This window comes from Megalops cyprinoides, chromosome 19, assembly GCF_013368585.1.
Source record: "Megalops cyprinoides isolate fMegCyp1 chromosome 19, fMegCyp1.pri, whole genome shotgun sequence".
Taxonomy (NCBI): Eukaryota; Metazoa; Chordata; class Actinopteri; order Elopiformes; family Megalopidae; genus Megalops; species Megalops cyprinoides.
In genome coordinates, this window is record NC_050601.1 from 4,662,554 (window position 1) to 4,686,439 (window position 23,886).

A 23,886-nucleotide genomic window follows, 5' to 3' on the forward strand; every position below is an offset into this window, starting at 1 on the left:
GAAACAAACTGAAGCTCTTTGACATTTTTAAACAAAGCAAGAAGGCAAGCTTTCATGACAGGAGCTCAACCTTAAGCATCATCTCACATAACCATGTTATATATCAATACATCTGATTGCTGTTGGTCGTTTGTCTGTCCAAATATGCGTATTTTGCCTATATATACACTTGACAGTCATTTTCAAACAGCTGGTACTCATAACCTCTGATCGAAGTTGCCAGCTTTCTTATTATAAGGAATCCATTCAAAATAAATAAATAAATAAATAAACAAATACATTCAGGTGTCTATTACCCAGTACTCAGATGAATGAAAGGTCAAATCCCATGTCTAAGCCTTTATTCCCCTGACGACCCTTCTCTGACCCTTTCCTTGTACTCACAAGCCAAAGGTTCCGCTTTACAGGTTAAGGGGAATTATGACCCCAATGAGAAGCCAAATTGTATAGCACCTGGACTAAACCCCCCCCATCTGGTTTATACAGATTATGGAGATGGTGATGGTGATTATAATGATAATGGTAGTGACCATGACAAAGCTTGCGGAAGATGAGACATAATTCTTGAGCAGCATGTCAGGTATGCCTTCAGGTGCAGTGATGTGTCTGTATGGGATGTCAGCTTGATTTTTTACAGCTATCTGTTGTAGGGGGTTGTCCAATTAATTCCAGCCAAATATATCAGCCGCTACTTGACATTTCCCACGTTATCATTTCAAATACACAAAATGATAACAGAGAACAAATGGGGGATGAAAGGTAATCATATCAAGTATCAAACAGCTGATAGCTCAACTCTGGCGGGGTGGAATTGTCCACTCTAGAAGCACAGCACACCAATTAGCCTTCTTTAGGGCCTACCTTCTACTGTAATATGAAACCACCCCTAGTAGCAAACCTCTGTGATATGTGCCAACATGCATTTGTTAAGGTGAAGATCCTGGTTATTAGCTAAAATGCAACAATGAAAAGCACATCAGGAGAGAAAACTGTCATTCCACAAAATATGCAGATTTTTAAAAATGTACTTAAGTATTATTAGTTTCTTGCCAATCTAGGATAAAATATTATCATTTGCTGTCAGATGGAGAGCTGTCTGTGGCACGCACCAATCAAGTCTGTTAAACAGTAACCAATAAGCAGTTTAGACATGATACTGTTTATGCACATTTACTGAGAAAAGCAAATGAAGGGAAAGAATCTCAAAACTGATATGAATGTGCTGACCTTTTTGTTTTATGTTCTGTTACTGTCCATTGTATAAATTTAAATGTAAAAAGTATTGTGCGTACTTCCCATATTTCTGTCATAAAGTAGTCAGTGTCAATCAACAAGGTATCAGCTGATATATCAACCTACTTGCACTCAAATATATTGCTATTGGCATCCGATCTTAAAAGGCCACTTACTGGCCCAGCATCTAGTCTATGGTTTCCAACCTTGTGAAAAAGAAATACAGATCATTAAATGGTAAAGTGTGAAACAAAAAAAAACAGGTATATATTTCAAATGTGTCAAAATATATACCAGTATATGTACCAACAATATATCAATTACTGCCACTCAATTTCTTTTACATATGCTATAGAATGTGCCCTAAAATATTTTATGTAAGCTGACAATATACTCTGAACATATGCAAAAACTGCATACATGAAAATGTCATGTATAACATATGCCCTGCATTTGACATATGTTAAGGATCTGTTTCATATATAATGATTTGTTTTGTTCTTTATCACAAGGGTGTGGTGTTTCATTGGGTAATGAATCTGGATGCGTTTGGGGTATGCTTCAGACCAACCGAGTTTCCTTTCACACGCTGTCTGATCTGCAGCGTGGCTCGGACTCTCCTCACTGGCTGTCAGTGTCTCTGCGTGTGCCTCTGTATGCTTCTGTCTGTCTGTCTTTGTACTCACGTATCTATGTGTGCATGTGGAATGTTGGTCGGAGTATCAGTGCATGTATGTATGTGTGTTGGTGAGTGTGAGATCTTGGATGAATTTGTGTAAGCACGTGTGTGTGTGTGTACTACCTATATCTGAGTGTTTGTGTGGTTGTCTGTGTATCTGCAGATTCATTTGTGTGTGTGTGTATGTGTGTGTGTGTGTATGTGTATCTATGTTAGAGTGTTTGTGTGTGTTTGTCTGTGTATCTGGAGGTTCATGTGTGTGTGTGTGTGTGTTTGTGTATATGTGTTAGAGTGTATGTATTTGTTTGTGTATCTGGAGGTTCGTGTGTGTGTGTGTGTGCATGTATTCCTGTCCTTACAGCATTTTGCTGTGATCAGTAGTGTGGGCTGCAGTCCTCTCTCAGGCAGTCTGTCATGTAGCTGATCTTCAGCACGTCTTGGAAGAACTGCTTCTCCACGGCCGTGTTGACTGTCCACCCCACCACCTCCACCCCCCTCTGTGCCCAGTACTGCACATAATCCCTGTGGGGAGAGGAGGAGAGAGAGTCAGCCCAGGTCAGAGGACAGCCCACCCACACCATCAACACTGCGTTTGCCATAAACTAAAGTAACAGTTAACTCAGGGCTCCCAAGCCTTTGTTAAGGAGGGCCACAGAACTGCATGCTCTGAGATTCTCAGTAAAGCATTCCTAGAACGGGAGAAGGAGGCCTAAGTGATTCAGTCGAGATAACGAGCAGTCAGACCTTGCACTCTAACTTAGTAAGCCGCTCTGGATAAGAGCGTCTCCTAGGCGACAAAATGTACATGTAATTAATGGAAGGTTAAGTATCTGGCCTGTGGACTCTGTGGCCCTCTGTGGTGTGAGCATGCCCTGCCCCGCCCCGCCCCGCCCCGCCCCGCCCCGCCCCGCCCCGCCCGGTTCCGCCCCACCCGGTAGCCTCCACGCTGTTGCACCCACGGGGAGATGAAGCTCTTCTGCACCAGGAAGGCCGACACCCCGCACAGGTTCCACAGCAGCTGGTGGTGCGCCCAGTCCAGCAGCACGTCCAGCGCCTGCATCCAGTGGTGTTTCCACGGCGACTCGAAGCGGGGGGTGCCGTCGCCCAGCCGGCTCAGGCTCCAGGGCCGGTGGGTCAGCGCCGTCACCACGTCCGGGTCCGCCTGCCGCATCTGGAGCAGGCCGAGGGGTACACGCTGTCAAACACACGCACGCACACGCGCGTGCACACACATACACACACACACACACACACACACACACACATACACACACACACACACACACACACACACACACACACAGTCACAAACACATGCACACATACAGACACAAACACATGCACACATACATACACACACACACACACCCACACACACACACACACACACACACACACACACACACATACAGACACAAACACACACACACACACACACACACACACACACACACACAGGACTATACAGGCTAAGACAGACAGAGACACACACACACACACACACACAGGACTATACAGGCTAAGACAGACAGAGACACACACACACACACACACACAGGACTATACAGGCTAAGACAGACAGAGACACACACACACACACACAGGCACATGGGTATACAGGCTAAAAGACACACAGAGCCAGTGTTGCAGGCATTAAAACAGACACTGTGCATGCACTTTCATGGAAATACTATAAACAAGCCCAAGTACGCACTGAAAAAAAACCCTGAACAGCTAGATCACAAAGCTAACAAAATGACAATTAGAATTACCTGCACACATACAAAAATAACTAAATTCTGTACAAAAATCATCACAATTACTAAAGTATTTTTGCAGTCGTAATAATAATTATAGTAATAAATGGAAATGTTATGCACACTTCCTTGCAGAAGTTTCTTGGCACAGTAAATGCACAGCTTTGACGCCCCCTGGTGGTCTCATCCTATAATTGCATACCTTGTAAATGACTTTGGGTTCAAACGAGCAGACAATGCTGGTGTTGTAAAGGACTGGGTGCTTCCTGTACATTACCCTGAGAGCTGCTACCGCCTGAAGGGAAAAAGTAAAATATAACTAGCCCTCTTACAGTCAGTGTACAAGGAAGTATTTTTTATATAAAAACATACAAGAACATTGAAAACATCAGTTGAGTGAGTAACTTGTTCCTGAGGGTGTTGTGTTCTTCAGATTCCAGTGGGTAACCTTCTGAAACAGCTTGCTTTCAGATCGACCATCTCAACACATACATGTCTGGTACCAAAAATAAGACTACGACATGCCACGGACAGCACTCCTTACTAGTGCAAAAATAAGTTAACCTTCTCTCAGTTTATCATTCTGAAGTCATTTCAAGGTCATGCTCTACCACCGCTGTGTTGGTTTGCACAGGTGTCTCTGACCAGCAAGCGGCCCACACCTCGTCCGGGTGACCTTTGACGTCAAAGTAGATGGTCAGCTGGTGTCTGATGCATTCCTCCACCGCCTCCTGTAGGGTGGGAACCTTCTCTCCTGGGAACTTCTCCCTGAAGGCAGAGAAACACAGACATTGCTGTTTCTATCTTTATCCACACACAAGCTACCCTCAGCCACACACCCCATAAAATAAGTTTTATTTTTAGTGGACAACTCCTAAATCAAACAGGACAAACAGTCCTAGAAGGAGAGGAGAGAACACAGACAAGAATAAGTCCAAACCTACTCCTCGCAGAATTAGCTAGTCTAATGTTTTTTAGAAGCCGTTTTCATTGTAGGTTTCTCCTTTGTTTTTGTCACTCTTTACTCCCTATACACTGATCATCACCGGTCTTTCTTCTAACAGGAAACCAGTGACAGATTCATTTAACACCTTTCACACGTTCTGTGACATCTACTCATGTGCCAAACCTGTCACGTCCTAAAAATGATGCTGAATTCCATGGAAAACTTGTATTTCATTTTTTAATGCTTTTTGCACTTTATACAACGCTGTTGTGGAATTGCACGTTTGGCTTGTCTCAGTGAGACATCCTCAGCACTCACGCAGGAGCTCTGTAGGATATGCAGTTTAATTCACACGTAGGCAACATCTATTTTTGCACCACAGTGATGTGGGCATTAATTGGAGAGTAGGCACAATTACACTCACCACACAGGCAACTGGCAACCTTGGCCAACCCACCCACCCCAAACCCTGCCAGTTACTTCTGCTGCTGTGGCTTCCCAGTCATTTCTGGGAGATTTAGGAGGTTTCAAACCCAGGTGACAGGTGTCAGCCGGCATTCAGGACAAACACCATGGTGACCAGACTATTTTGGGGCCCTGAAAATCTCTATTCTCATCTTGAATCTTAGTCCCCCTGTGGCCTGTCTTAGCCTCTCCCACCATTCTTTAACCTGTCTTGTTCCCCAAACATTTTAGGACCTGTCTCATTCTCTTACTAATCTTTAGCCATGTCTCAGTTCTTCCCAGCATTCTGTGAGCTGTCTGAGGCTGTTTCAGTACTCTTTAACTTGTACCTGTCTTTCAGCAGTGTGTCACCTGTCTGGGACTCACCTGAGCCTGTGCTTGGCCGAGGCGTCCAGCCTCCGCAGCTCGTAGAAGCGCAGTTTGCTCACCGGTCCTGACCCGTTGGTGGTGCGGTCCACCGTCTCGTCGTGCATCAGAACCGGAACCCCGTCGGCTGTGAACTCCAGGTCCAGCTCCACCCCTGCGGCCCCATTCCTGCGGGCCTGAGGAGGGAGGAGGAGGAGGAGGAGGAGGAGGAAGGAAGGAAGGAGGAAGAAGAAGAGGAGGAAGGAAGGAGAAGCAAAAGATGTGAGTGAAGAAAGAGGAAAAGATACAGGACAGAAAGGGAGAGAGAGAAAGGGAGAGGGAGTGGGAGAGCGCAGGACAGGGAGAAGGAAGTGGGGAAGATAAGCAGCTGGGGCATATGACAGAGGTAGTCACATAACCAACAGTCAGAAACCAATCACTAACCAACAGTTCAGACATCAAAGGCTGCACCTGAAAGAGGGGGACCTTCTACTGAACTTAGGTGCTAATGTAACAGCATGGCACAGGTAAGGCCTCTTCACTATGTGTTGAAAGTTCTACAAAATCACTTTCATCTTCTGAATTATGAAATTTACAATTATTATGATTACTATATGTTTAGCAGAGATCCTCATTCAGATTGAGGATCCCATAATACTATATAGCATAAAACCAGTATAAACAAATTATTACAAACTAAGTCATAATTTCTGTGTTATACAGCCAAACTATTCTATAATCACATGAGAAATCCCACGTATGTCATATATTCTCTAATTCTGTAGCTGATGTGTAAATACAACGAAGCAATATCCTGTAAAGCGGGTATTATTATGCATATGGTAATCAATCGGGGCTGGATCAACAAGCCTCCATCTCAACCGACTGCGGTTCAGCTTCTCTTCGACTTGCATAAAGTACACTTCACGCACTCCATTACATAATTACAACATGCAGTACATTTTGTGCTAGGAGTCATCACAATCATCTAAACAATAAATGAAATAACAAGTAGCACTATTATTTCCCGCGTTTCAAGGACAGAAGTTATTGATGTCAATAACTGTATTAAGCTCAGCTGTGTCTTTCCGGTACATTAATGTTTACGACATATAGTGGTACATCACTGATAACGATGCTGAAAGCTGTAGTACTGAGCTTGCCCCCGTCTCTAGGTAGAATTCTCAGGTTCATTAAATTGTCAACGATGTGACGTTACCATTTTAACGGTGTAGTAATAATGGTAGCATACCCCTGAGTTAAATATGTATAATTCCAGCAGAGCGGTGTCCTTGACTCACCTCTCGGATCGCTGCAAGGGTGTTCTCCGGAGCGTCGTGTCCCCCTCCTCTGTGCGCGACCACAGCGATTCCACCGCCCGAACCCGTACTGGGCCGTAACACCTGTCTCGCCCGGAAAGACGGAACTTGCGGGTACCGAAACATCACCAGGAAGACGTAGAGGGAAGCGGTGAATAAGGAGGACCATACTGCGCTCCTGGTTCCGAGCAGGACCAGAACAAACACCACCGTGAAGCAAGCCAACCCGTCTTCGATCTGCAACATCGTTGCGGCGCGCACAGTACCCTAGTCCAGCGTCACGACTGCAGCAATTTACGACTTTGCGTGGGAAACCGGTAACCGCTGATAAATCCTCACAGGAATGCAGAGCTCATAACCCCCCTCACCTGCCTGTCCAAAATGCGCTGTGGAAAAACAAGCAGATGCGCAATGCATAAACAGAATTGCTAGATGCAGAGAGCTTCTCGGACAGGAAGCATCACTACCGTAGCCTTCCTTACAGAGCCCCCAACGCCCGCTTCCCAGAATACACACGCCTGGCTATTTCACAGGGTAGCAGAGGATTGCAATGTCCCTTAAACGACATGATGCCGCCGCACATTCGAAATGTCACAGGCGAAGTCCCTTCTGAAACGGCTCGCAAAATCGCTTCGTCCCCGTCACATGACCCTCAGCGTGGGATTCACGCTGCTCCTTTGCATTCGGGGAAGCCTTGTGCTCCGTTGCGTTCATGTGCGTCATCCTATTAAGTATTTTTCTGTTGATTTTTTTATCGTTCATTATAAATATTTAGCTCCTACATTCCGTATCCAGGACCAGAAGCTCACAAACGACATAAACGACAAATGTAAGAAATTTATTCTCATACAAGATTACAAAGGTTAGGCATCGTATGGATCAGAAGACATCACTTTTCTACCATGTTTAATGTTTTTTTTTTTTAACTTAATAAATATCAAATGAAAATAATTTGCATAGACACAGAATCTGCACCAACAATAACAATTGCTTTCTGTGCACAACCAAAAATCAAACAAACAAAAAAACATTAAAAATGAAAAACGTCATATTTTTAAGTACCAATGGTATTGTGACACTCTTCTTCTTAAAAATGTTTTTCCCAAAAACTGCAATCAATGCCCATGAAAAGTGTGTGTGCGCATGTGAGTGACATGCCCTTTTGCACTTTGAGGCTGTACGCTGTCGTTGTTGTGTGTGTGTGTGTGTGTGTGTGTGTGTGTGTTAGTGTGTGTACGTGTCCGTTGTGTATGCATCTTTGTCCAGCCTGTGTGTTCATGTCCAGGTCTTTTTTTGTGGCTGTCCATGTGTGTTCATCCCTGCCTCCGCTGTCCTGGTGGTGTCTAGGCCGAGTCCTGTCCCAGGGCCAGGGAGTGGAGGTGCTCCAGCAGCAGGTCACAGTGGGCGGGGCTGCGATGTTTGTCCCTCACTGACGTCACTTCCTGCTGCAGGAGTGCAGGGTGCACCGCACCGGCAGCCTTCAGGACCTCTGTGAACACACACACGCACAGAAGAAAATCAGAGCCAGCGTACACACACACACACACACACACACACACACACACACACACACACACAGAGTCAGGAGAAAATCAGAGCCAGCACGCACACACACACACACACACACACAGGAAAGAATCAGAGCCAGCGTACACACACACACACACACACACACACACACACACACACACACACAGTCAGGAGATAATCAGAGCCAGCGTACATACACACACACACAGGAAAGAATCAGAACCAGCACACGTGCACACACACACACACACACACACACACACACACACACACACAGGAAAGAATCAGAGCCAGCGTACACACACACACACACACACACACCCACACACACACACACACACATATACAGACACACACACACATACACATACACATCACAAAGTCCCAATAACGTCTCTCAGGATCGCAGCTCTTTCAAGCAGCGTGGGTAGGCCATCCAGCTGTGATTAGCCGTGATTTAAGATCTAGCCACTGAGGACAGCAGTCAAGGCTGCGGATACACGTAGGGGGAGTCAAGCGCAATCCCCAACCTCAACACCAGGTGGTGCTTTTGTACTGTGCATCCGCTCACAATCCTAAGAGTTTAAATCCAGGGCAGCTTCAGAGAGGCGATAAATTTATCAGAGGACAAGTGAGCTGGAATTTGGTAAACGCTGGAAATGAAACCGATAACTGCACTTCCATAAATTATCCCCAAGACAGGGGCTTTCCCTTGTACCTTCCCTTGGTGTTATTTATGGCAGCGCGCTTCCAAATTCCAGCCCTAACCAAAAATCCTGCTCATACACCCTTTGATAAAGTTAATACCCTTTGGAGAGTCTACGCCTATGAATCATTAAAGTGTCTCTCCATTCCACAAACTGCTCAAAGGGTCATACATTACAGGAAAAAGACTGGAGTCAGACTGAATCGGTAAGTAATTCACAATCGCTCCATCAGGGGGCGCTGCTGCTCTGCGACATTCACAGGCCTCTTCCTTTTGCGGTACGAGGTCACAGATATCATTCACACTTTCAACTTAAAAGAAATTATAAATAAATAAATACAATGGCACATTGAGCAACGTTACATAAGCACTGGCTTGGAGTTGTGAAACGTGTCTGTTATAGTACACGACACAGTTCATCTGATACTTAAGACGCCCCTGGCTTTGCTCCTTTATGTCAGAGGGGGAATTTTATTGGTTGTGTATAAAAAGGTGTCAAAGAGGAGAGAGCGAGACGGGAGAACAATGACCTCTTGTGCCGAGACGCAGGGAACGTCACTCTCTGACAACGAGAGCGCTGTGTGAGGAGAGAGGTAGCAGAAACGGCATCACTGCAGAGAGCAGGGCGGTCACACAGGAAATCACCAGACATCAAGCGCTTCAGAGATGCGTTTGAAATATAATAACCATATAAGAATAGGTTAAAGTATAAAAGAGAGATTTGGGGGGGGGGCAGAGCGGTGCTTCAAACAGCCAGACACAGAACAATGAGTTCTCTCCAGAGCTGTGGGAAGTGTGTTGTGTACACAGCGGGTACCAGCTATCAGTCTGCACTCTGTGATCTCATTTCAGCAAAACTGGAGCGCATACACACATACACAAACACGCTCACGCAAAGGACACGCACACATGCACGTACATGCTCTCGCACACCTGTGCACACACATACACACACGCTCACTCACACACACATACACACACGCTCACTCACGCACACACTCACTCACACACACATACACACACGCTCACTCACGCTCACTCACGCACACACTCACTCACACACACATACGCACACACTCACTCACACACACATACGCACACACACTCACTCACACACACATACACACACGCTCACTCACGCACACACACACGCACAAACTCACTCACGCACACGCACGCACTCACTTGCACACATGCGCACACACACACACACACGCATGCACGCACCCACACGTACACACACACGCACGCACGCACACACACACACACACACACACACACACACACACACACACACACACACACACACACACACGTATACTCCCCTATGCACATTTGCTCAAACATATGCTGACGACTCATTCACACACACACAAACAAAGGATTGCACAACTGCGCGCACACACACACACACACACACACACACACACACATCACAATAAAGTCCCAATAACGTCTCTCAGGATCGCAGCTCTTTCAAGCAGCGTGGGTAGGCCATCCAGCTGTGATTAGCCGTGATTTAAGATCTAGCCACTGAGGACAGCAGTCAAGGCTGCGGATACAGCAACCTGCAGCCACAACAGGGAAGGTCATTGTCTTTGGCGCGCTTTCAAAAGAGCTTTCGCTTTTTTTTTTTTCCCTCCTCCCCTCGTTCACTGTGGAATCCACGGTATGGTAAGTATTGCTGCGTCTGCCAAGGCCTGGGAGTTTTTATTAGTGGGAAAAGCGGGAGATATCCAGCTCTGTAGCCTGGAGAAGCCATCGGCACTCGCTCCGATGCTCTGAGGGAGGATCGCAGACAGCATACATCAGGAGGGGTGGAACAGGGACAGAGCAGTGACACAGACTGGGCCGAGCTCCCCTGATCACCCCCCACCCCCCTGGACCCCCACCTCCACACCTCGCCATGGAAACCTTTCCCACTTTCCACTGCGGGGCACCGTGCCGAAATAGCCCTTTGAAACCAACCGAAAATGTGATGTGTGAGGGGTACATGGGTCGGGGGCAGGGGAGGGGAGGGGGGGGGGGCTGATGAAAGACAAAAAGGAAGAAGGGAGAGAGAGGGAGAGCGGAGAGACCGACACACAGACAAAGGGAGAGGCAGAGGTTCAGAGAGAGAGATAAAAGAGGGGGATTATCGGGGATGGATGTGCGCAGAGCTGGGAGTAAGCCCCCCCCCCCCCCCCCTCCCAGGGGACGGGAGCCTGCAGCAGGCTTGCATTAGCCCGACGGGCGAGGCCCGGGGTGTCACACCCGCCCCCGCCCCTGTCACGGCGTGATGAATGGGGTGGAAAAGCTGGATGGATGTGGGCTCCCAAAAATCACGCAGGGTGTCTCGGCCAGCACGCATCAGAGTGTTATCCTGAGGTCAGCGTCACTCAGCGTGGGCTCCTGCACAGTGTTAGCGTGTCGACGCTAACGTCAACACTGCCATCATCATCATCATCATCATCGTCGTCGTCGTCGTCAACACCACTATGATCACTGATGATCATTAAGCTTCTCCTCACTTCCATCATTACATTATTGTCATTCAGCAGACGCAGAGAGACTTGCATGAGTTACAGTTCTACGTGTCATCCATATATTACCCGTATACAGCTGCATATTTACTGAGGCACTTGTGGGTACGCAAGGGTACAGCAGCAGTGCCCCGGTGGGGAATCAAACCGCTGCTCCTTACCGCTGTGCTACGCTGCCACCCACTTCAATCATTAGCGTCACTCTCATTGTTGCCACAATCATCACATTCATCATCATGTTGTAATAATAGCTGTAATAACCGGCGTCGGGGTCTCACCCAGCACCCTGTCCTGCATGCGGCTGTCGGGGTCGTCCAGCTGCAGCAGCAGCTGCTGGAACAGGAACTCCAGATGGGGGCGACAGGTGAGCAGGTCGTAGTCCTTCCCCAGGCAGGACAGCCAGCGGCCCAGGGCCCCCAGAGCCACCTCCCGCACCTCCTCACTGCTGTCATCCAGACGCTTCAGGAGCTCTGTGCACGGGCACGTATGTGGATACATAAGCATATATACACACACACACAGATATACATGCTCAGTCTCACACACATACACACACATGAACACTCACTCATGCATGCACGCATGAATATACAAGCATATATATACATATACACACAGATCTATACACACATGCATGCACACTCACAAATGCACACACACAAACACAAACATACACATACATGCACGCACACACATACATGCACATTTGCATCTGACATTAGTGTTGTGAAAATTAATTTTCTCAACTGTAAACATCTATTTGGATAGAGGTTTCCTGTAAAAGTGATTGACCTTGCAGCTGTGACATCTGAAATGTCTGCATACAGCACAACATCAGTTACTGCGTAAAACTCCCAGCCCTGGAGGGACATAGAATGGGGGGGGGTCTTCATGCTACAGGCCTGTAACCTCCTGACTGATGTGTTTAATTGCTACACAAATCGACTCCCAACTATCCTAACTGTGTGCAGCAGCACTGTGTAGGGTGTTTGGGAGGGGCGTACTGGGGTAGATTACACAGTGTGTAGGGTGTTTGGGGGGAGTGTACCGGGGTAGATTACACAGTGTGTAGGGCGTTTGGGGGGAGTGTACTGGGGTAGATTACACAGTGTGTGGGGCGTTTGGGGGGAGTGTACTGGGGTAGATTACACAGTGTGTAGGGTGTTTGGGAGGGGCGTACTGGGGTAGATTACACAGTGTGTAGGGTGTTTGGGGGGAGTGTACCGGGGTAGATTACACAGTGTGTAGGGCGTTTGGGGGGAGTGTACTGGGGTAGATTACACAGTGTGTAGGGCGTTTGGGGGGAGTGTACTGGGGTAGATTACACAGTGTGTAGGGTGTTTGGGAGGGGCGTACTGGGGTAGATTACACAGTGTGTGGGGCGTTTGGGGGGAGTGTACTGGGGTAGATTACACAGTGTGTAGGGTGTTTGGGGGGAGTGTACTGGGGTAGATTACACAGTGTGTAGGGCGTTTGGGGGGAGCGTACCGGGGTAGATTACACAGTGTGTAGGGCATTAGGGGGGAGTGTACTGGGGTAGATTACACAGTGTGTAGGGCGTTTGGGGGGAGCGTACCGGGGTAGATTACACAGTGTGTAGGGCATTTGGGGGGAGTGTACTGGGGTAGATTACACAGTGTGTAGGGCATTAGGGGGGAGTGTACTGGGGTAGATTACACAGTGTGTAGGGCGTTTGGGGGGAGCGTACCGGGGTAGATTACACAGTGTGTAGGGCATTTGGGGGGAGTGTACTGGGGTAGATTACACAGTGTGTAGGGCGTTTGGGGGGAGCGTACCGGGGTAGATCTTGTTGAGGGCGTCAGGGTGCAGACCCTCTCCGATGAGTCTCAGTAGGGAGGAGGTAGAGCGACAGGCCAGGAGACGCGACATCTGAGAGTCCTCATCCAGCGCAGCCAGAATGTGAGGGGTTAATTTCTCCTGCACATTGACCAGCTGCAACACAGAGAGAGCACAGTCCCCATCAAAATACACACACACACACACACACACCATTCAGCACTCCATACAACACAAACACGCACGCACAACACACACACACACACACACACACACACACACACGCACACACACACACACACACACACACACACACACACACACCATTCAGCACTCCATACAACACAAACACGCACGCACAACACACAAAGAGAAACCATACTACATACAAATGCACATGATTATCAGCAGTAAGCTTAAAAAAAAAGACACTGACCTCATTTTTACTTATTGGATAGAACACGCCTGCAGCTCACATAGACAAGGTTTGTGTGTGTGTGTGTGTGTGTGTGTATGTATGTGTGTATGTGTGTGTGTGTGTGTGTGTGTGTGTATGTGTGTGTGTGTGTATGTGTGTGTGTGTGTGTGTGTGTGTGTGTATGAATCTGAGACAACAGGACATGGTCATTAATTGAACATTCAATAGCTTTGTATAAAGCTCCGGTGGCACAACTGCCTTTTGTTAAGGCACAAATGATACAAAAAAATGACATATTATACAATCTGTGAAGAAGCCATAGTACACAATGAGGTGGAGATACAGTACATGATCAAGTGGAGGTATACCACCTGATCAGGTAGAGATACAGTACCTGATCAAGAGCATATGCTACCTGATTAGGTGGAGGTAAAGACCTTCAGATGTCTCCTGCTCTCTGCTTCAGGGCAGAGGCCCGGAGCTTTGCCATCTCGGACAGATAACAGCGTTCACCTCTGCAGGCTATCCACTTGTAATGTATCAGAGTTCGGATGTCAAATAACCTGGAATGTTTTTTTTTTTTTTTTAAGCTTCCTCCAAATGAGGTGATACGCTGATATCAAGGATCTTATCTGGGCAGAAGGTGTGCCCGCCAAACAAACACGAATGCCTGGCGGTAAAGCGACCTAACATTACATCACCGAGAATCTGATAGGGCTTTCCAAGAGCGGAGCGGCTAACTGTTTTCACAGGAAGGAGCAGGAGCGGAGAAAAGCTGTCTGATTAGTCTCCCTGCGGCTCTGCCCAGGGTACAAGCTGGACAAGGGCAGCGTTTCTCTCCTGCTCGCTCAGATTTCTGCCGAACAGAAGTCTGACGCAGCCTGACGTGAAGAGACCTCTTTGTCTGCTGTGAATCGGTCACTTCGCACGGAGAGCGAACGGGCAGGTGCTCATCCCCCCCCCCCCCCTCCAGGGGGACGGTGGTCAGGACCTGGTTAAGTGGTGGTCACAGCCCACTACAATGGCCCCGCACAGAGGGAACATTGTCCCAGTGCCACGAAGGTATGCAAACTCGGCTCACCCCTCCGCCCCCACACACCTGCTGCCCCGCTGTTGCCAACAGCAGGGAGAGGGAGCGAGACAGACGGAGAGGGAAGGACAGAGGGAGGGGGAGAGAGAGCAAGGTGTGAATGAAATCAGAGTGTGAGAGAGAATGAATGAGAGAGATAGAGAGGGAACGGTATAGTACAGTGTAGAGCTCAACAACATGTCCTATACTGTAAAAGAGAATCCATTTTGTAGCGAAATCCACATGCCATACTCATGGAAAAGAGATTCGCATATGTGGAATAAAGTACCCAGACAGACAGATTACCCACAATATTTCACAAACGAACAGACAAATGTTTCTGCAGTATGAATTGCCATTGAGCAAGGGAGGGTGTTTGTGTATGAGACGGCCTTGTGTCCAGGAGTGAATGTGTGTGTGTGTGTGTGTGAAACACCATTGTGTGTATGCGGGTGTGTGTGTGTGTGTGTGTGTGTGTCTGTGAAACAGCATTGTGTGTGTGTGTGTGTGTGTGTGTGTGTGTGTATGTGTGTGTATGTGTGTGTGTATGTATGTGTGTGTATTTGTATGTGTGTATATGTGTGTGTGTCTGTGTGTGTGTGTGTGTGTATGAAACAGCATTGTGTGTATGTGTGTGTGTGTGTGTGTGTGTGTGTGTGTGTGTATGTATGTATGTATGTATGTATGTGTGTGTATGTTTGTATAAGTGTATGTGTGTGTGTGAGTGTGTGTGTGTACACGTGCAGTACCTGCGCAGGTGTGATGGCGCCGCCCCGCAGCAGGGCCAGCAGGCAGGTGAGGGTGGTGGTGCGGATGGCAGCGGCGGTGCGCCCGGCGTGCCAAACCAGGTTCGGCAGCAGCAGCTCCAGCAGGAACTCCTCCAGGTGCTCACAGAACTTCCTGCGGAGGCAGTCACCAGCGCGCTCACTTCCTGGCCACTCAGCAGTTAGCTGCTGTATGTAAGTCTGCAGCAAACATTTGCCTTGTGCAAAATTCAGCAAAGACTGATTGTAAGCAGCAAAAACATGCTCTGCAAAAGCAGCTGGGAAAATGTTCAGGAAATGGACACATGTTCAGTTTGTAAGGTTCAAGCTTCAAAAACTAATTTTTATTTGAGGACTGAAAGCTGCTGTGTGTGCTGGAAGATACAGTATCCCACCACGAAATCCCATCTGAACACAGGTTTCCCACACTTGGTCCTGGTTTGGGAAAAGCTCACCATGTAATTCTATAGGTACAGAGAGAGGGGGAGTGTGGGATATCAGAACATCTGGATGTCCCTCAGTTCCTTTCACTCACTCACTCACTCACTCACTCACACACACACACACGCACACACACACACTTTTTTTCCCCTCTCTCTCTAGCAACAGTACCAAATGCTTTCTCTTAATTCAGTTTTCCTTCCCCTGTTTGTTGGCTCTGAACATTAAATTCACATGCTACAGTGTTTTCACATATTTTCTGTGCAAATCACCATTTGGCCAAACAATAAGAGTGTTATATTTCCCTGGTTGGCACCGCTAAATATTGACCGCTCCTCGCTACATAGATACAGTACCACCCCAGCACCACCAGGGGGCACCTATCCCCCATCAATCCTGCCTGCAGTCTGTGGAAAACAGCTGAAACTCTGTCTCTCTGCAGCTCAGATTATATGGTCTAGAATTCCACAAATAATGTCAGACCTGGAAAAAAAAAATGTCTCTCCATCAACCTGACAGCACACGCACAAACACACACAGAGGCTCGCACGCGAAACCTCCGGCCCGTCCTGAGTCTCCGTCTCCATTGCCGCTGTGCCAGAGGAGGCTGGCGCGCGCAGAGCCGGCCTGCTGAGCGCGCTCACCCTGCCCCCCCACCGCACCGCGCATCAGGTACCACCTTACTGTCACTGCCAAACTCTCTGCTTCCGCACTGCAGAAATCGCTCACCAGTTACACACCCGCCTCAGCCCCCCCCAAACAGCCCCCGCTCTGCGCGCGCCTTTGATCCCGCCGTGTTGGTTTTCGGGGTGTGGGCCGGGTTTTCTCTCCACCTGCCTGGATGCATTCCCCCTCCTTCCCTTTCATCCCTCGGCTCAGAAGCGCCACATAAAACAAAGAGACGAGCTTCAAGAATGCGCACTTTTTTTCAGAAACAAACACTTTCACCCTACCGCAGAGCTGCTATTATACGACTCCGGGCTCCGGAGCAAAGCGCAGACACACACCCTCGTCGTCCTCCCTCCCGGGAGAGAGACCGTGTGTGTGGGCCGCTAGACGCCGCTTCGCTTGGGCCTTGTGTGCTCCCCTCACCCCTCCCCACACACTACAGTGTCACAGTACAGCTGTGCCAGTCTATGACCTATGGAAAGGGGGTCTGGCACAGAGGGGTCGACGTCCGGGTTAAAGGAGGATCACCAGTATTTCAAACCTGACATGGCTGGTTGTTAATAAATTGTAATGTATGTGTATGAGTGTCCTCAGCTGCACCCTGAACCACAAATCCCACAGCTGGGCCACCTTGCGCCTGTTGCTGTAAGCCAGAGGGCAAACGGGAGTGGGCCCAAACAGCAGACTGCTTACACAGACTAAGTTAAGGGAGGACTAGTATGTGACATGTTATGATATGTTTCATATGTATCATGTACTTGCAATACCCCCCCCCCCCACACACACACACACACACAGCGATTAAAGAAAGGCAAAACTCAGTAGGAAAAACAACTCTGAGATTCATTCAGAAAAACGTGAGTGAATCAAAGTGTGGTTTGTGCCACAGTGCCACTGCTCATAAACCCAGTGCAAAGCAAGGTTTGCCCTTACAGTAAGTAAATTGTAATGGAAAGCTTTTGGCATTCAAATGACCTCACATTACATTAGTTCCTGGATACGTACGGTTCTCTCGTCGCTTAAAAACCGCGTTGGAACTAAACCATCTGTGGTATTAATTGTGGAATCTGATCGCTGGTAGCATTAGTAGCTGATGACCTGCTAGCTGACACCACCGTGATTTATACGTAACTAAGGACACTGTTTGGGCTCATTATTCCCTCCATTTCTGATCGCTCACACCAGGTGCATTAAAAAAGCGTTTGGTTCAGCGAGAGCCAGCCCTGACCGGGACAGCCTCAGGCAGCCAAAGCCATCCGTGGGGCTGGACAGAACCTGTGCTGCGCTCATTTAACCTTTAACGGGACAGCTATGCGGCATAGTGGTAAGGAGCAGGGCTCGTAACCAAAAGGTTGCTGGTTCGATTCCCTGCAGGGGCACTGCTGCTGTACCCCTGGGCAAGATACTTAACCCAGAACTGCCTCAGTAAATATCCAGCTATATAAATGGCTAAACTTGTAACCTGCTGTATGTAAGAGCGTCTGCTAAGTGCCAATAATGTATTGTAATGTAATGTACTGTAAAGCATGCGGGGTGATGAGAGGGAGGGAGGGGCGTTTCCCGAGCGCCCGCCCGCAGGGTCCGCCCTGCGCAGGGCTGCGCAGCTGACAGGGGCCCCCGGGGGTGAGGCAGCGACGCAGGAATGGGACCGCAGCGCTCGCTCGCCCGTCCCTGCCGCCCCCCTCTCTCCGCCAGCTCTCTGTTGTGGCAGGGTTACATCACCCCGCTGGTGTTTCGGGGAGGGGCGCTGGTGGGGATGTACGACATTACTAACACGCTGACGACGGATTCCCCCCCGCCGCAAACCTCCCTTACAGCGGTGCATCTCAGACACAGCATGATTCATGTGGGAAGGAACTCAATCCGGCTTTGATCAGCTTGGACCCGCTCCAGACCCCCGACCCGCCACACAGGCAGAGAGCCGCTGCTGTCTCTGAGCCGGCCGCAGTGGAGCTGCCCTCCTCTGTGCGAGTTTGTTTTGTATGAGAGAGAATCCTGCCCACCGGGTCGACCCTAACTGACAAACTGACAGCCACCGCCATCCCCCCCACACTCCGCTGTAACTCCCGTCAGGCCTACAGCAGACCGGCGCTCGGGTTCGAACAGGCAAACCGCAGCGGCTGAACGGAGTCCTGGGGGAGTCTCCCTGCGTGGCGGCTCTGACGGTTATTTGGGGTGAAAGACAGGGATCGCATTAATAATACAGCTGGGACCTGAGGAGCTGCACAGCTGCGGAGTGGCTCTGACAGGGGGAAGTACAGGGAGATGAGGGTGAACAGCTCTGCCTACCCTAACGAGCAGGTGCAAACTCACCTCAGGTAACGTGGAGTCCTGGTTGCTACAGTGTGTGTGTGTTTGAGTATTTGTATGACTGGGTGAGTGTATGTTCGTGTATGTTTTTGTGTGTGTGTGTGTGTGTATACTGTGTGTTTGAGTATTTGTATGAGAGTCTGTATGTACTCTCTGTGTGTAGAGTATGTATGAGTGTACTCTGTACTCTGTACTCTGTACAGTAGGTACGAGTGTGTGTGTATGTGAGTGTGTATGTTCTTGCATGTGTTTGTATGTACTCTATGTGTGTGTGGCACGTGTGTGTTTGTGTGTGTGTGCTCGTACCCCTGCGAGTCCAGCGTGTTGGGCGCGTCCAGCAGCAGGCGGGACAGCAGGGTGAAGATGTGCAGTCTCATCTCAGGGTCTCGACTGGGCTGCACACAGCCTCGCAAGAGGGGCATCAGCAAGGGGAGGAACTCTCCAATCACCGGGCCTGAAACACACGACATCAGCACTGTCTCAGCCAATCACCTGCCTGGGATCTTCAGTCAATGTATAGCAATGCCTCAAGTTTGGTCTTGAAGGATCCCTGAGTCTTTGAATCCAGCAAGCTATTGTTCACAACACTGTGTAAAGAGGCACTTTCAGTGTATCAGTGTCAGTGTGATATATCTTTACACAACAACAGTGCAAATTAAACTAAAAATAAATATGCTGAAACTGTGAAATCCCAACAAAGGAGGGGTCCTGTGACTCATAGGATAAGTACGCCTGTTGGAAATCAGAGGCGGTCTGTATGGGAAATTCACAGTGGCAGGATTCCCAGCTCTCGGGAGCGTCGGCCTCTCTGACGGACAGAAGACAGAGCGAGAGGAGAGAGGAGACGGAGGAAATCCTGAGATGCTGAGAGCTGCAGACGGCTGGGGACGCAGCAGAGAGAGGGAGGAAGGCATCATTCTGCAGGAATGCGCCGACTGAGCCGGGAAAGAAACGAGCAAAAACCGCGCAAATTCACACGCAGAGAAGCATCAAAGGGCGATGAATGTGAGATGTACAGGAACACACACACACACACGCATGCATGCATGCATGCGCGCACACACACAGGCGCGCACACACACACAGATACACACAAACATGCATGCACGCGTGCAGACACACACACACACACAGATGCATGCACAGGCACACAGACACACACAGATGCATGCACAGGCACACAGACACACACAGATGCGCACAGAAACACAGACACACGAGCAAACACACGCAGGGCAGGGCCCGGCCTCCGTAGCGAGAGCCGAGTGTGCGAGCCAGCATTCCCCGCCTGGGCGTGAGAGCCGGGCGATAAGAGCACTGTGGGAGGGGAGTGGAGCGGTGAGGAGGGGGGCAAAGGTCAACGCCGTACACACACCGGCCACCGGGGGCAGCGCGGTCACGGCTCCCACACTCCGGCGCTCCCTCCCTCACCCCCCCCAAAACTTCCAGCATCGCCTGCAACCTCGCCCACCACAGAAGGGAGGGGTTCAACTTGAGACTTTATTTTAGAAAAAAGAAGACATAAAAGAACAAAGACAGAAAGAAAGCGAGGAAGGAAGAAAGACTCAAATTGCCCTCAATACAAAGAAGGTCAAAACCACTTCGGTCTTTTTTTTGTTGTTTTTTCCAGCTCGTTTGAAGATTGACCTCTCTGGCACTATCTCTGGGCTTAGGCTGGACCGGGCAGTTACTGCTGAGAGCTTAAGGAGGCATGCCTCGGCCGCTTACACAGGGGAGGACAGCTCTCTGAAGGGGCAAGACAGCTCTCTGAGAGGAGTGTCAGGTTGGTGCGGATGACAGAGGATTACTGTGAGGCTGAGGAGTGAAGTGAAGTGTCGGCCGAGGTGAGGCTTTAAGGCCGGCTCTGCAGCCCCCCATCACCAGGAGAGATCCTCGGGGTCAGGGGGTCAAGGCGGCTGGCTGCGCTAAGTGGGCCTAACTGACAGCCAGCCTCTACCCAACGCAGCCTATTTATGTCAGTGTTTTTTGTGGGGGAGGGACAGGGATGGGCAGGGGAATCTTGCAGTCTTAACTGTGAATTCTTTATGAATCTGACTCACGGTTATTACCTCCGCTGTCATGTCTTGTGTTTCAGACTCAACCTTGAGCGAGAGGCATCGGGCCGTCCGCGATGTGAGTCACCGTTTTCCTCCCGGAGACAATGACAGCCCCGCCCCCTCACCTGATTGGACGGCGATGACCTCCAGCTGCAGCCTCTGCACGGAGTAGCTGGTCCAGGACAGCTGGGTGTGAGACAGCCAGTCCATCAGCTGGGGCATGTGCTGATGGTACAGCTCCAGCACCCCACCCAAACTCTGCACTGCACATAGGGCCATCAATGTCTGCTGCACCTGATAGAGAGACAGGGGAGGGAGAGAGAGACACAGGGAGAGAGAGAGACAGGGAGAGAGAGAGACAGAGAGAGAGAGACAGAGAGAGACCAGGGAGGGAGAGAGACACAGGGAGAGACAGAGAGAGAGAGAGAAAGAGAGAGACCGGGGAGGGAGAGACACAGGGAGAGACAGAGACAGAGAGAGAGCGAGAAAGAGAGAGACCGGGGAGGGAGAGAGACACAGGGAGAGACAGAGAGAGAGAGAGAAAGAGAGAGACCGGGGAGGGAGAGAGACACAGGGAGAGACAGAGGTACATAGACAGGGAGAGAGGGAGAAAGACAGAGACAATGGGTTTTGCTGCACATAAAAACAGTAGTATGCAGATACAATCAAACACATGTATGCACACTTTTACACACACACACACACACACACACACACACACAGTCACAGAACCACACACTGAGGCTGTCTGTGAATGATTAAGGCACAGGGAATAGCTCATCATCTCCGGGTAACAGGCACGGAGGCAGTGTGGCTGCCGCAGCAGAGTCACACAGACCGAAGGCCTGACGGTGCTCAGCTGCACACAGCAGCCTTTTCTGAGAACGCGGGTCAAACCACACCCCCACCCCCCCCGTCCCTCTCAGTCCTGTCCGCACACTGTCACCACGCTCAAGGACCTGAGACCAGGTCGCTGTGACCGCAGCAGCTGAATGCCGGGTGAGTGGCGGCCCTTCCTGGTACTCCAGCCGCTTCCGTGGAACTGAACACGGACCCTGTTTAGACTCAAATGACGTCAGTGTTTAGACTGAATTATTTTCAACTTAGATTGTTTTCTCTTTTTTTTGGTTCATCCCAGACGATTGCACAATGGATATTCTTCAAAGGACGTTACCTCTCCTACAATCACTGCCTCAGGCGAGATGGAGCTAAGCCGATGACACGGGGGTACCCAGCACCCACCACGCCACACCCCGCCCAAAAAACACCCCCTCTCACCCTCGTCTGGATTTAAACTTCCACTGGAAAAGGCCAGTTACTGCACCTTATGTGTATAATTACTTGTGTCCCCCTTTGAACTAGAAGAAACGTTCCATTCCTCAAATAGTTTCTCTCCTTCACAGAACACGCTTAGAGTTATAATAAAAAAGGGAGGATGGAAAAGGAAGGAGAGGAGAAAAAACGAGAGAAACCACGTGTCACCGCCAGACTGCAGGAAGAGAACATTATATGAGGTGCTTGGGGGGAGACAGAATGGGAGCTAAAAACGACATGCCCACAGGAAGAGAGGATTGTGGGATTGGTGACCTGCAGTGGCTGTTTTGACACTGCTGAGGTCAGAACCATGCCGCAGTGGCTCCGAGTCTGTCTCTCTGAAGCCGTGTGCGCATTTTACGATTACTGACACTCGTGAGCTAGTGTCACCACAGCGAAACTGGAAGAATGAACCTCATCACCTCAGACCCTGACCACCATTTCTGAGCCCTATAGTCCTGCCCCATAACAGTGTTACCATCACTCCACACACAAACTCATGACCGTTTCCACTGAGCAGCCCAGCTATTCCTTTCCCCCCACTGTATTTCCTTTGATTGTGGTGGTAACAGTCTGCAGACAGATGAAACACACCCTCACGCTCTCACCAGAGCGCAATAAATTCCACAGCTTCCGTCTCTGCCTAGTGTGCGTTTTCGGCCTGGTGCTCGGCTCTTTATTCTACCACAACTCTTTAGCTGCTTTTTAAATGAGGTTTTAATGCAAACAGCTTAGAGAAAACAGCCACTTCATGTTTCAAAATTACATTACTGAATCGTACTGTGTGTACCAGGCTTTAAGCGAGCATGCTCTGTGTGTGTCTTGTATCTGAGCATGCTCTGTTAGGGGGTCTGTGAGTGAAACGGAGCATGCTCTGTTAGGGGGTCTGTGAGTGAGACTGAGCATGCTCTGTAAGGGTGTCTGTGAGTGTGTGTGTGTGTGTGTGTCCGTCCAGGGCCCTGTGAGGAGTTCTGAGCACACTCAGTGCGGACAGACCCACCTTGTCTTGAAACTCTGGCTCGGTGGACAGGCTCTGCACTGTCACTAGGACCTGCAGCAGCTGGAGGCTGATGGCCCCACAGTCCCCCTCACACACACTGAGAAGCGCCCGCACACAAGCCACCAACTGATCCAGGTACAGAGTCTGAAAGAGAGAGAGAGAGGGCAACAATTAACTGTGTTAAAATAATACATGGAATTCACATAATAACAAGTTATATCAAACAAGTTACATCAACCCCTTTTGGATTACCAGGGATAAATTAATCCCAGGGGCTGACAGAAAAATGTTGTGCCACACAGCTAAGCACCATCTATCAAGAACTGCACATGCACTGTTCAGTGGCTGCAACTCCTATGCTGGCCATCTGGTGGCCGGACGAGGTACTGCTGCCTTTTTTGCGGGAGGTGCTCGCTCGACTGGCAGGGAGGTTTCTAGGGCTTCCTCTAGCCACAGCCGAAAATAAACCTCCACCAGAGCGAAGCGGGAACAGGAAGGAGGTGAGCGCTGTGGTCCTGACAAGCGCGTGCGAGCCCCGGTCACCG

At 49.4% G+C, this 23,886-nt stretch overlaps 2 protein-coding genes across 2 annotated transcripts in view; both read right to left on the reverse strand.

Moving 5' to 3' along the window:
* Positions 1–2,213: 2,213 nt before the first annotated feature.
* On the reverse strand, positions 2,214–7,381 carry LOC118795025 (glycerophosphodiester phosphodiesterase 1-like). Its single transcript, XM_036553362.1, has 6 exons — positions 6,727–7,381; positions 5,447–5,622; positions 4,332–4,437; positions 3,872–3,964; positions 2,872–3,083; positions 2,214–2,434 (listed from the first exon to the last, which is right to left on the reverse strand). The coding sequence occupies exons 1-6, from the start codon at positions 6,988–6,990 to the stop codon at positions 2,287–2,289; spliced, it is 999 nt and encodes a 332-aa protein (XP_036409255.1). The 5' UTR covers positions 6,991–7,381; the 3' UTR covers positions 2,214–2,286.
* Positions 7,382–7,810: 429 nt separating this feature from the next.
* LOC118794845 (dynein assembly factor 5, axonemal-like) overlaps positions 7,811–23,886 on the reverse strand; it is a 28,909-nt gene continuing 12,833 nt past the window's right edge. Inside the window, exons 7-13 of the mRNA XM_036553129.1 lie at positions 23,342–23,485; positions 21,153–21,321; positions 19,277–19,424; positions 15,536–15,686; positions 13,299–13,455; positions 11,781–11,972; positions 7,811–8,233 (exon numbers count right to left, since the gene is read on the reverse strand). Coding sequence (XP_036409022.1) covers positions 8,088–8,233; positions 11,781–11,972; positions 13,299–13,455; positions 15,536–15,686; positions 19,277–19,424; positions 21,153–21,321; positions 23,342–23,485 — 1,107 coding nt within the window. The 3' untranslated portion in view covers positions 7,811–8,087. The remainder of the gene's footprint in view (positions 8,234–11,780; positions 11,973–13,298; positions 13,456–15,535; positions 15,687–19,276; positions 19,425–21,152; positions 21,322–23,341; positions 23,486–23,886) is intronic.